Raw genomic sequence first — 14,696 nt, forward strand, 5'->3', positions numbered from 1 at the left:
GTATCTACGCTATGCAGCAGCGTGGTCTCCATGATTTCATGGTTGTGCCGTTGCAATCTCGGAGGTCATGCGTCACTTCTGGCGACCAGTAATGGCAGTGTTTCCTTTCAGTTTCAGTATCAAAAGCGGCTCTTTTTGCAAGCTTTTCATGATGCTTCTACTCTTATTTCAAACATCAAATTTTTCACAGACTATATCTACATTATTTTAGACTATGCTTTTTAGGCGGTAGCCCAATTTTATTGCAGTTGACATTTAAGCGATTAAAAGTGAAGGAACCCTCTACTGTTTTTTTATTCCGACTGGCTGGCATGAGTCCTAGCTTTTTCTACATTGCACAGAGTCTTGCGAGACTGAGCATAGACTGCACAATTCCATCCAACACCGCACCACTCACCGCACAACTTTAGAACACGTGCGATACACTGCACGACGCTATAGACTGCATATCACATCACACTACACCAGAGCACACTACATTAAACAGGGTCCATGAAAAATATGGCACCACTTTGACCTCGTGTTGATCGTTCTTGCAGTACCTGCCCTTTTGTTTCATGTACCTTTTTTTTTTTTCACGTGTTCTTGTGCCCATTTTTCTTGTCCTGTTTTGCAGCAAAGCTTCCCAAGGGACCACGATCTCAGCATCCCGATGTTGCAGTTGTGGAGATACTTCTTGACCCACCTGGCCCAAAGCCCCGAACTGGAAGCTTGCCATCAACTCTGCATACCAGCCATCACACAGTTTCAGCCAACGGCCTGCCAAAAAAGAAGGGCTCAGGCTGGTTTCATTTTGGAAGTGGCAAGAAAGTGAAAAAGTAGGGTGTGTGTGAATGTTTGTAAGAACACTCATAACTTTTTGAATACAAATCGAATACTAATCATGAGGAAAGTAAATGAGTTTAACGTTGATTTAGGTATTGAATATTTGTAATTGTCCTCCAGAAGTGGAGAAAGAGTGAAAAGTGAAGTGTGGCTGAACGAAATTGCATTTGTCAATTTTTTCAATGTTGTTTGATTGACAAAGGTTTGTCAATGAAGCCACACTAAACCGTGCGACTCATATCAGTAGTAACCACACACGGCAATCTTAACTACACAAATTGACAATTGTTAACTGCATTGACGAGGTTCTACATCCATGACCTAGCTGGTTATATTTATTGATTTTTATTTATTTAATTTTTTTATGACGGACTGCAGGCTCTAGGCCCAAGTAGTGAGTGAAGTAAGTGGAAATGCTGGATTCAGTGCATGTGGCAATGCTGGTAATACATGTCACACGTATTTACATGTCATGATCTTTCACATCAGCACATGGCAGCATTGCAGTCATGCGCATCTTAATTGCAATGATGTCTCAGAAAATTGTCATGCTTATTAATTAATAACTTGAAACTTCAGTCACTGATACAATTTGCAATTTCTAAATCTGTAATTTGTACTTGCACTCCTTGCACATTTTTGTTAGCATACAGGGACAAACTAATAATCTGTCGTGCACACATTTAAGTGTGCTAATTATATAGTGATAGCATCATTTGCTACCTTGTTTTTCTTGTTACGGGCTGTATAGTGCAATAAAGCAGCTAGAATTGTTGTGTAAAAGCCTGTTTTTAAGCGTGTTAACAATAAATACTGAATGCTTGCACTTCGGATTAGCAGTGTTTGATATGTTGATTTCACTTATATGTACATATATGTGCAGATGTTAATCGATCACTGCATTGTGTACACATTGAAGAGTGCTGACTACAGCAATTTCATGTAGTATGTGGAAGACTGCACAAAAACTTATAAAGTCAAGACAAAAAAAAAAACAAATTAGGAACTTGAAAACTTATGTAAGGATACTATGTCAACACGAAAAAAAAAGCACTTTCTTTTATGTTTTGTGCTAGGAAACAACCGAGGCATTCTCTATCTATACTAATGGAATTTGTCTCATTAAATTAGTTACTCTGATAGGTGGCAACTACAATGTTATCATACCATTGGCACGACGTCCGCATTAATGTGTTCAAAGAATTAACTCTTGCACATGTTTGTCAAGTTAACCTACGTTATAAACAAAGACAGGATATTCTTTAATGGATAATGTCACTCTATTTTACAGATAATATAGAAGGCACTTGATGCTGAATGAATACAGGCCGATGTGCCCAGAATAAAAGAATGCATAAAAAATATTTGCTGTCTCCACATGCTGAGGGCTTTGAGAAACACGTTGGACTTTTGAATTATCGTTGCTTTGAATAGTAAATGAGTAGGTGGTTTACTGCCAGCAATGTTGTGGCACATGTTGAAAGTTTGGAATGCAGCTTTAAGCACCTTGTGATTCATTATTGATGGTGCTATTGCTAGAGACTGTTTCCATAGCGCCATTCCTTTATTCCTCACAATCGGAGGCAGCTTACTGTCAGCACTGTTTCCCTTCATTGCAAAGCGAAACACAGGCAGTCCAAGTACAGGTGGAAAAAGTGGGCAGAAATGCAAATGTCAAACCAAACAGCGTTTGCTGTTTGCATACCAAACCTTGAGGCTGTTGCGTCTAACATTGTCACACTGACTAGCCTAGTTCACATTATTGACCAGGTTGTGGTGTTTAGTGTGTGTGCTTGTGGAATACCGGTTCGTGTCTAATATTCGATTTGTATTCAAAATCTCTAGAGTATTTACTGCTCACCCTTGCCAAAAGTGACACTTCTCCTGTCATGCCATCAACTGTCAGGTGCACCATTCCACCCATTGTGCGGTGCATTGGACACCACTGCAGCTTCTTATTTATATTGCTTTTCATTTTTTTTTTTTGCAATACGGTCGAGGTGACTTGTATCTATATTGTAATTTGCTTTCGTACACACGCACTTTTGAGGTGCGGTGCATGTCTGCGGCATATTTAGGCATATTTATTCTACGATCAAACTATGCAGATCTGTTTGCCAGTGATAACAGTGTCTCCGTGAAGAAGAAACAGCACTTGTCGCATTGCCTGAACCTTGCAGCCGCATGACTCGAACATTTCTCATTTTTGGTACTGCCGCTGACGAAGGATGGAGCGTTTACAATAACTTTTGCGATAATCATTTTGAACAGTTTAATCCTGCCAATCCAGGGACTGTGAGTAGACCGAAAGACATGTAACTTGACAATGGCCAGTCTGCCTTGCAGATTGCTGTCGCCTTGTTGCTCTGTGGCCAATTGAAGTGGACTTCAAAAGCCTAAGGTCTACATGATTGGAGTAATGGCGATATAAAATGTCTGCTTGCATAGGAAGACTTATATTAGTCAAGGTGCTGCCCCCTGGTAGTGTAGTGCATGGCTTTGCTCGACCAGCTGTTGCTGTAGATCTTTACAGCCTGTCTGCCGTGCCCCCTGCACTGTTCAATCGCAGGTATATGACCTTGTATACTTTGCCACGATTGTCGCTTGGGAGGCAATAACACCGTCACAGCTTTGGCATCTGTAGCAACAGTAATGTTGTGTTTCCTCGTGCATGCACTCGAGATGTTGCGTGTGCTCTTCAGTTAACAATGCTGCCCGCTCACTTCCCTGCTGTTTGATGTGACAGAATCCCACTGTGCCGAACTTGAGAAAATCAAGGCCTGTCACGTGGCAGTGCTCACCATTTCGTCCTTCTGGCGTTTCGTCGCTTGCATCGCACAGACTCACTATGGGAGCACTCTATGCATTGGCTTGTCTGTAGTAAAAAAGTGACAGGTTTTGAGCTCTCTAGAATGAACTCTTTGTGTGTGTAACTGTATTCACGGGCACTCGTGCTAATACCGTTAGCTTGTTACACGTGCTCCAGTCATTGTACCCATTTTCGCTGGCTACTCTCGTATGATGGCTCCTTCTTTTCTTGTTGTTTATAGAGTTTTTATGTACATAATTGCTTGTGTGGCAAATCCTGAATGTTCTTGTATAACGGCCTAGTCTAGACGAAACAGCCAAGGCAGTGCATCTCGTTTATTGCATAATAACTGTGAACACACACACACTCAGGCTACTTTATTTGTTTGCGTGCTGATCACAAATGTATAAAAAGAAAAAAAAGAAAGGCATTGTTGTTGCTGGCGTAGTGAAAGTCTGAGACATTTTTATGTACAGGTTACAACTCACTCACGGGTTTCCACAGACTGTAACATTGTTGCATCCAGGTGTTGTCTATAGGTGGTTGTAAAGAGTTTTTCCTGCATATATGTAAATGTCATGTTACCTTACCGAGACAATGACTTTCATTGCATCGGTGTGCTGCTGTGTGGGATGAAGCACCTCTCATCTTTTTTTGGAAGCGTTGCCAATCTAGACCAATCTCGTGGATTGTTAACAGCGGGTCAGCACTTGTTCAGATGTGTTCTCACGTTCTCCGAATGGCACAATCTCTCGTGTGTATAACGTCTTCCAGCGACGGGCACCTGGGGTAGCCCCAGAACAGCTAGTCTACGGCAGGAGGGGGAACAGGACATTGGGCACCTGAGTCATGGCACAGCGCAGATGTCCCTAGGCCTAAAGCCCCTATTGTGTCAGACTCTGTGTGTATGTGTGCGTGTGTATAATTTGGGCCTTTTGTAAAATATGTGCCTGTATATTTTAAATGTGTACATACTTTTATATGTTTCCACCATCTCTAGGATGTTGCAGAGTGTTTATGCATGGAATAAATATATGTTTACATTTATGCATCCTGTTCGTTTTATTTGTGCCCTTGAATTTTTTTGTTCACATAGTAACCTTACTAGCCATGTGCATAATTGCAACAGAAAGTTTGTTTCAAACACGGGTTAGATGAGTAATCGCATAAAATAGTTGCTTGCTGGGTAAGTTATTATGGGGTAACTGAGGTGAAACCAGCAGCTGACCGTGCATAAACATAAGTCCCATGCACATTAGTTTACAGGTTACCTCATTTACTGAACAACCACTGCTTAGTAGAATAAATTGTAGAGGCAATCTTTACTGCAGCGTACTACAGATTTACTACAGCATACTACAGATAGCTTGAAAGGCTCAATGTTTCTTCTTAAAGCAGGTTTCCCAAATCAATAGTGCATATTGCAGATGCATCGTTAAGGAGCATTTTTCATCAGACAAAAGTGACAGAGACATCTGGAGAGCGGTTGGTGACAACCTCATTGCAAAGGTGCATTGTTCATATCCATACACCATATGCATACAGAAGCAACTGAAAGCAAGAAACAAGATTATGCAGAACCAGACTTTTAACTCAGTTTTAAATTAATTTCTTCAAGCTGGTTGAAACTTCTCAACATACCAATTGGAGAATGTTCATGTAGTATACGTAATTTTATGGTGCCAACACGTTAGTATAGTGCCAATTCTCTTATTGAAAACAAAGCTTTACAGGAGGGTGTTCTTGGTGGCAGTGAACACTGCATAAAAACTTTACAGCTGTGTTTATTCAGATGACGAAATTCCACGGTTCGCCTCTCCAACGTTAAGTGCTTTAGAAGCTCCCATACAATGCGACACATTGCACTTTGCAAGTTGCAGCACACTTGATGATGGCTCATATACAAATGCACTTATTGCAGTTCAGAGGCGGAATTTGTTGAATCATGCCAAAGCTGAAGATCAAGTTGGAGAACAATGTAAGCTAAGATGAGAACAGCTGAGACGAGCTGTTCGAGACGGCGATATGGAAGAGGAGAATAAAGAAGTTAGGAATGGTTACATGACCCTTGTTTCATCTATTTAATATGTGTGTGCTTATTACATATTTTGGCGCAGTCGACAAGTGAATGAAAATGTTGGTGACGTTTTTCGTGGAAAGATTCAACAAACAAGTGGTATTCAAAAGCTGCCAAGTCCAGGGTCATTCTCCCAGCGAACTCCCTGTGGACACAGCAATAGGTGAGCCCCTGGATCTAGTTCTGCATATCCCTAAGGAACTTGCTATACGAGCTACTGCGAAGGTGAATATCCCAGTGGCCTTATTTAACCAGTTGGTACTCCACCAACTGTTCAGTACGTGTAGCGTCATATGACGAATGATCCGCAATTCATCGCGCCATAGCAATGCAATGGCAACAACTTTTGCAACAAAATGCTCTGGTGGATACTCACCTGTCTGCTTTACACCATAGGAGGAACCATCCAGTTGAAATTTTACGGCCAGAAACTTTTGATGGGTCTTCTGATAACCTAGAAGAATGGATCGCTTTTTATGAAGAGGCAGCGAAATACAATGGGTGGCTATCTGTCTAAGACCAGGTGGTAAGCATGCAACCATTTTTCAGTGGTGTAGCAAGAAAGTTGCATGAGTTGCACTTCTTAGAGCCTGTTTGCGAACCTTAGTGTATGTGGGAAGAGAGCTTCCTGTCTACATTTCAAAGAAATAATGTTAAACGATGGGATCAGGCGCTGTTTTACCGTTTAAGTCTGGTTCCCTTCTTGACTACTTTCTTGAGCTTGCTGAACCTGCATTGGGTAAGATTAATCTTAGCACTCGTAATTCACGATCTCCCAATGATTTGCAACAATATGTCCAAATAAAAGGGCCCACTCGCTGCTACAAGCCTTACCTCACTACTGATCTAAGAGAAGCTGCGAGATGAGGCTAGATCTGCAGAGATCGTCAGATTCTCACTCCATGCACGGCTTTAGCCGAACGATGTGAACAATGTCAGTATGTGGGTGAGCAGATGTTGCCATAGGTTTGACTAAGACAACCCAATAGGTCACATCAATGACCTAGTGCAAAATGTGGTAGGAATTGTTGAAGCATGATAGTAGCTTTGCTGGTAAGCTATAACTCCTTCAAGAAGGGGAACATAAGAACATAAGGGAACCAGAGGAATAATAGGTATCTGTGACAATGATCGCCTTGGGACTTCTGTGAAGCTGCTGCAGTATTCTCCTAGAAAGCCTTGCTCATGCACTGATCAGTGGTGGTTAAGAAGAAACTTTAGCTTAGGAGCTCCTATCTGAACACATGGGAACAGAGAAATCGTTTTGCCCAGCACCCACTGCACTGAATTTGATGAGGTTTGTCGCATTTAAAAGAAAAAGTTAATACCTAGTGGCTGCAGGAAGCACATTCTTTGTTTAGGCTGTCAATCATTATACAAAAATTGCAAGCTCAGTAAGTTCTCAACTCTTTATATATATATATATAACTCAGTTATTAATAACGATATCACAATTATGAACATACGCTATCTATATTAAGATATATAAAGCGAACAAAATTGATGTTAATAACACCGCTCTCATATGCACCATGAATTTGCAAGTATAGAACTTCTGCAAAACTTCCATAAACACTAACAATTACATGTAAGCTATAATTAAATGGTATATCTAATTTGTCCGCTTTAGATGCTGTTTACAGAACAGCGATATCTCTTTTGGTGCACACTTGAGGACTTGAAAACTTCATGCTTCACTTTTTTAAGCTTACTAATTTTCGGCAATTTTTTAAGAAGTATGAGGTCTTAAATAAAAATTTTGCATCCTAAATTTGCTAGAATTAATTTTCTCTCTTAAGTGCAACAAATTTAATTCAAATTGGTCCAGTGGTTGTCTTGTGTATTTCTGTGTATTAGGTACGTGTACATGTTAAATGAAGGAGCTAGATCGTCTCACGAATCCCATGCTGCAAAAAACTTTTGCAATCCTTCAAGTATAAGTGGAGTTATCGCACCGATGCGCCGCATGCTTTTTTTCGTCTCCGCAAGCGCGCTGACAGGGGAGAAGCCGGACGAAGCGCCAAAGGCCCGCACAAAATTTGGGTGTATTGGGGGATGAGATAAAATCCCTATATAGTAAAAGTACCGCCATGTACTCTTTCCTCCGCCGTCTCCTCTCCTAAAGCGCTTTTTTTTTCTTTACTTTTTGCTTACGAAAGCAAGTCGACGGTGGCGGCCCTAGAAAGTCCCCGTTGAAGCTTTCAGGCCGGACCACTGCCGCCGCCGGCGACTGCGGCTGCGCAGAGTGACTTTCAGCATGGCTCTGAGGCGGAGAAAAAATTATATATATATATATATATATATATATATATATATATATATATATATATATATATATATATATAAAGAAGTGAAAGCGCGCGCTATCATCGTCCAATCGGAGATACAAGAGAGAGAGAGAGAGAGAGAAGCGGCGTTGATCAAAGGATGGTGGTCTAGGATGAGATAAAGCCCTGGATGAGATAAAATCCCTATATAAGAAAAGTACCGCCATCTACTCTTTCCTCCGCCGCCTCCTCTCCTAAAGCGCTTGCTTTTTTTCTTTACTTTTTGCTTGCGAAAGCCAAGTCGATGGTGGCGCACCTAGAAAGTCCACGTTGAAGCTTTCAGGCCGGGCGCGCGCCGCCGCCGCCGCCGGCGACTGCGGCTGCGCAGAGGACTTTCAACATGGCTCTGAGGCGGAAAAAAAAAGGAAATATAAAATTGCCGCGTATCTGCGTGCTTCGCTGCAAATGTCGTCGAAAGACGATAGTCTTCTGCCGGCCGTACTACATGAGTGCTGGTCTGATCCGCGGCCACCCGTGATGCTGTTCTCGTACCATTTCCGTCCTGGCATGAAGGTTTGTTTGAACAGATTTCATTTTACCGCATTATTTCATCAAGCGGCCATTTATGTTTTGCCCTGCCTCAGACAGCGCTTCCTTTATGTTGAATCGGCCGCATCTGGCTGGCATTGATAAAATTGAGGAGGCGCTGCGTGAGACATGGACGCCATCTGGCAATACATCGGGAAACATGAGCTTGTGCAGAGGGTTTCCTTCCTCCATGGCAGAGGGCGCTCGTCGGCGCGCAGTCGGGGAACGTCGTTCGTCGGCGCGCATAGCATGGCATTTTCAGCGCAGCTTAAGAAACTAGGGTCTTTAGAGTTACGTATCTATGTATTTTCTATTAAAGGAACACACCTCCTAATACTTACCTAGTGATGTTGCGCCTCAGATATGCGTAATATTTACTTTGTGATCGATAACGTTCACAAGTATGAACAGCCGTACCAGTTTAAGTAGTGTGGGCGGTAAGCAAGTGGTCCAACTTTGGCCGGGTGGCTGAATCGGGTGACAGACAGACAGACAGACAGACAGACCAAATTTTCAGCGTTTAAGTTCCCCAAGAAAGACTATCGTCTTTAAAAGAAGTGAAAAGCGCGCGCTATCATCGTCCAATCGGAGATACAGGAGAGAGAGAGAAGCGGCGTTTATCAAAGGATAGCGGTACTTTTCTTATATAGGGACTTTAGGATGAGAGGGCTCGTTGCGGTACCCTGCTACAGTGAACTAGTCTTCTAGTTCACTGTAACCCTGCGGCGGCCGCGCTAAACTACACTGCACAGTGTGTCACTGCTATCTCGAAGGTCACGCACAGCGTATGTATATCTACGCGCAACAGTCGTTTGTAGACCGGCAATGCAAAGTTGAAATTATTTTTCTGTACGTCTTTTTGAGATCGCGGGCATATACATGTTCCATTTATTTAACTTAAAGTTAGCAATTATAGTATTATTGAGAATGTTCTTGCGATGATGCTGCATGAAGATAATTAGGGCCGGTTTTTTGTAGCGATTTTTCCGGTGTTAATGCCTTTTCGCGCTTATCGCGCTTTGTCAGTGGTCAGAGCGACGGTCCGCTCGCGTTATCAACGGGATCAGCCGGCCGTGAGCGGTTGATGATAAGACTAGTATAGAATAAGTCATAAGGCATCGCTACAAAATACCGGCCTAGGAAGCGAAAGCAAGATCGAGATTTTTCGTCGTTTCTGACACGAGATTGCAAATTCCCTGTTGGATATGGAGTGTAAACAGTATATAGAACCTCGTTCATACATTTTGGAAGAACACGCGAGAGAAAACGTACTAGCCGGCAAGACGTACGATCCGAAGTAACTAACAAATTTGGCAGACTCGACTGTAGTTTACATTCACGTAATGCGAAGTGTTAATGCGAAGTGTTGCCGCACGAGGCTCCGACGCGCGGCGAGCTAGTGGGGTTTTGGCGGCCCGAGACGCCTTTTGCTGTTTTCCGACGGCAACGGGAAACCGAAACGAAATCGAGCTGGTGGGCAACGCTGGATGCCGCTCGAGCGAAACGAGACGCCCACATCGCGCCGCCTGCAGCATGGAACGGCGGCGCGTTTGGGTTATCGCCTACTAAAAGCGCTCAGTACGCTTCCAACGGCACTGTATACGCCCCACGCGCTGCAAGACAGGCGAAGATGCTTATCGCAATAGGGTTGGCGGCGATAACTGCGAATGGGGCGTGCGACGACCCGGGAGGAGATTTGCTGATTGATTGCGCGCCGGTATTTTCACGTGAGACGGGCGGGCGAGTATTGCGGGGAAAAGCTGCCGCGGCGAGCGGCTACTGTTCTCGATCGCGCGCGAGGCATTTTCTTGTTTATACGGGATCTAGCTGCCGGAAACCGTATCATACGATCGCAGTTTGGCGATGTGCCGAACGTTGGTGCCGAAACATAATGTTTTCCGGGAACGTATTTACCAGTAAAAAGTAAGTGTAACTAATTGGGTCATCTTTCGTGTTCTCGATCGTGAACGTTGGAGCCGGGACATCGTACGTAACGGGATCGTAACAACGAGGTTCTACTGTATTCCCTTATGATAGCGGCAGCTTTTTTTTTTCTCAAGGACTGGGTGTTCTTTCTCTTTTTGGTGCAAATACTCAGTAGCCAGATTTAATTGTTATAACCCATAATTCGCGGCATGGGAGCATAGAGCACATACAAAACTTGACGGTGCATTGACTGCTTTTTATATCCGATATATATTGTTAAAACTGGCATCATTATAATTCAAGTTCGACTGTATGATATGTCATTTAAATTGGACGACATGCACTGAAAACATCGATCATTAACAATGCTAACCGTATGCTGGGTTATTTAATTATGCCACAACTTCTCTGCCATGTACTCGATCCCTCCTCATGGAAACTACTGGTTTACAAAACCTTATTACGACCAAAAGCTTGAATAAGCTGCTTCAGTGTGGGACCCATTGCATGAAAAAAAGTCGCAGTTTCGCCCGAAAGGCGTATTTTATTGCGATATCATTTTATTGCGATATCAAGTAATTGGACAGTGCTTTTATCGGCCGTATCAATCTGTAAACATTCGCACTTGCTAACTAAATTAACAAGTATAGTGTCAGTCAGAGCGCACTGCAAACATTAACAACACATCACACTCGATGACCGCGGACACTCGCTGTCAAAACGCTGGCGTGAGGAAACGCGGCAGGCGGCAGCGAGCGAAGTGACCTCGTGTTAATTGTTGTCTATCGATCGCTTCAACGCAAACTGAGCGCCGAGAACCCACAGCACGCACAAAGCTACGAGCCGCCGACACACCTAGACTGTGCCACCAATGCCGATCGCTCTCAAGATACAGCCGCGCGCCGCCGCCGCCACATACGCATTTGCAGCCGGAGTAAAATACCGCCCCCCCCCCCCCCCAACCCCCTCTTCCTCCCCTTCCCCCGATGACTCGCAACGCTGGGTCACGTGGGCGATATTGAGCCGCATTATCGGCTCCCCTGGGCCGGTATTTTGTAGCGATGCGTTATGCCCACGGCCGGCTGATCCCGTTGATAACGTGCGCGGACCGTCGCTCCGACCACTGAGCAAGCGCGAAAAGGCATTAGCATCGGAACGGCATTGCTACAAAATACCCGCCCTGGCACGTTTTCACTCTCGCATACAGCGTAGGGCGCGCGGCGACGGTGTTATCGCCCTTGGACTTTATGCAGAACCTCACGGCGACGACGACAGCGATGACAGAAATTCACCTAGAGTGTCCATATAATTACTATAGCAAAAAAACTAACCACTGCCCTGGAACTTGTGCAGAATAACTCGGATGGTTTTATCCTCTTTAACTATATATTCGCACTACGAGCATAACAGCCACAAAAACCAGCCTTTCCCTCCTGTCTTTAGCGACTCGTCAAAACTTTGGCAGCTGAATTTATTTAATAAAATATACCGCAGTACATCAATTTTTTCTATCACCGCAGTACATGTCGCATCACATTGATCATCATCATAAGGTGGGCATCCCATTTTCTGTAAAACAGACATTTCCTTGTTCTTTTCTACCGTACACAGCAATTTAGGGGAACCACCTTCCTGTTCACATAGCATCGATTGGCGATAATGAATGTTTTCGTGATGCACTATAGCCAGTATTGTATGCAAAAGTGTGACGAATTTTTTATTGTTATTATTACTCACTGAATTTTATTCAGTTTAACAAGCTTACACCGATACCCTTAAAGTCGGCTACACTTTTAAACAGAAATGCATTGCTGAAAAGACGTTTTTCCAGGGGCAGTATAAGTAGTCTTATATTCACCTTTTTTATTTTATTAATTGTTTGCTATTGCCCCGACGCGTGCGCGTGTCCAAAACGAATTAGCAGGCGAAGTCCAAATTTGACCTGCCTTAGGGAGCCTACATACAACGCCGGCGTTGCATGTAGGCTCCCTAACCTGCCTTAGGGAGCCTACAAGGCTCCCTAACCTGCCTAGGATGCGAGCGCCATCTGGATATTATTTTCGAAAGTACCCTAACGCGCGGCTGTAGGTCTGGTAGAAATGATGGAAAAGGGGTTTGTGTTTGAGTTTCCTTGTAGCAGAATTAGGTTTTCTCGTACATTCAAATTACAATCCGACGCAAATTGGTAAACAATCCGACGGCGAATCCGAGGCCGAATGGTAAAGTCGTACTTTACCATTTTTCTGGCGGATTTCACTGTGAGAAATTCAATTTTTTTTTCACCAAAACCTTGCACCACGTGGAGGGCCTGCGCGGTCGGGGTGGTTGGGGGTGATTTTCTCCGCCACCCGTCGACATCGCACGCCGACGCCGATTGCCGACGCAGGATTTTCTGCGACACGGGCCCCTTAACGCTATCGGGTTAATATCCTAGACCAAGTGCTGATGTGGATGCCAAGGTGAAAACTAATATACAAAGCACAGTCACGAAGTATACCAAAATATAAATATGCAATATTGAAACATGGTGACAAACTGCTTTGCTTGAGTTATTATCTGGCCCTACATTTATTTAATAGATATGTGCGTATGGGCGTCTTGCGCTGGAGCTTGAGGTATAGTAGCGGCGCCTGGTGGCGGCGAGAAAAGTTATCTGGGTAGTACCAGCTTGGGTAGTACTGAGCCCTGGCTGTGGCGAAGCACGTTTCTAGCCCGAGTTTTGCGTCGATTCGCACTTTTTTCTGCACTGTCGCGAGTGCGAAAAGGCTCGTCACTTCTCCTAGACCACGCCGACCACGCTGCGAGCTGGCCGTAGCCTAAAGTTTAACGAAAACGGACTCTCCGTGTGCCGTGGGACGTAATGCTGGAAGCAGAAGACATCGGCGACGCCGATCCGGAGAGACCTAGCTCAGCCTCGAAAAAGCATCACCGTAGTTACTGCTGCGTCGTGGCCTGCCATGAACAAGAAGGCATGAATCCCAACATCAGATTCTACCGTTTTCCTTCAAGGCCTCACGAAGCGGAGCGTTGGGCGCGCTGGATAACTGCATGCAGTTCATCGCGCTGGGTGAAGTGGTGAAGTAACCAGGTGTGTGCAAATGACCACAAATGGTCGGGCTGATTCGGTGACAATTCACTAACCCACTACGAGCAGCACAGCTTAGAGAGTTAAATGTGCTCATTCTTGACCTCAAGCCAGCACGTTGAGGCAGCGCCAGCAAGGTAGTATTGATTACAGCACATCGATGTTCGAGCGCTGTCATTAAAAGCTACATCAAGTGAGCAGCGTACGAGCTCGCGCTGCAGCGCGATTCGCACGTACGTTACTGCGAGCTCATATGCATTGCATCAGTTATTTATCAGTTGCTAAAGAGACCGATGGTCACTACTACAGCGCAGGCATAATTACTTGTCTAGCGGCATGCAGTCAACAAAGATTGCAGGAGGCCCGCCGTTTCGCGGCATGCTGAAAGACCGCTGCCGTCGCGGCGCGTACCGTCGTGCGCTCGAATAGTTCCGTACACATGATGTCTGCTTACCGCTGCTGTGAATTCATTTATAGCCAGCATTTCCTCGCGTTTGTGCGCCTGAATCTAGCAGCGTGCAAACCTTACCTGAAGTTCAACTTCGTACGTGACTCGCTTCACTTGCGATTGACACCGCGCTATAGAACTTCGCCGCTTATTTTTCTTGAACGGCTTACACGTATTCGGCGTTGCATAATTTCTTGCCTTTACGCCGCGGGCCACCCCTGAAAACATCTTCGCCGCCCGATATTCGCTGCAAGCCGTGGTACAACACAACCGAAAGTGACGGGTCCATATTGTAAACGTGCTTTCCCAAGCAGACGAGCGAACTTGGTACTACCCAGTTTAGGACAGAAGGTACTTTTTTAGCACCATTTTCGCAGCGCCCCCTGGGCAACGCAGGAGCCTCTTAGGTGGAGCATCTTGATGGTAAGTGTCATAGGGCCAAGGCACTCTATATGGCTACCCACTTTGATGCAGGCATGCACTTGGGATAGGCTAGCTGCCCTCAAATTAATGTTTAGTTTTTTGATCACGTAGCAAAAATGGTGAGAATCTAGTATGGGGACGCCTACATTATGTGTAGCTGTACGAATATATATATATAGGGTGTCTCAGCTATCACGCAGCGCGATTAAAAAAAAAAAGCGCGCGCCCCTCGCGCCCTTTCACTCGCA

General features: G+C 44.5%; 1 protein-coding gene across 2 annotated transcripts in view; it reads left to right on the top strand.

Moving 5' to 3' along the window:
* LOC119441803 (uncharacterized) overlaps window positions 1–4,681 on the top strand; it is a 458,799-nt gene extending 454,118 nt beyond the window's left edge. For both annotated transcript variants that reach the window (XM_037706422.2, XM_049661634.1), the window contains exon 18: window positions 617–4,681. In XM_037706422.2, the coding sequence (XP_037562350.2) occupies window positions 617–822 (206 nt within the window). In that variant the 3' untranslated portion in view covers window positions 823–4,681. The remainder of the gene's footprint in view (window positions 1–616) is intronic.
* Window positions 4,682–14,696: the final 10,015 nt, after the last annotated feature.

This window comes from Dermacentor silvarum, chromosome 2 (genome assembly GCF_013339745.2).
Source record: "Dermacentor silvarum isolate Dsil-2018 chromosome 2, BIME_Dsil_1.4, whole genome shotgun sequence".
Taxonomy (NCBI): domain Eukaryota; kingdom Metazoa; phylum Arthropoda; class Arachnida; order Ixodida; family Ixodidae; genus Dermacentor; species Dermacentor silvarum.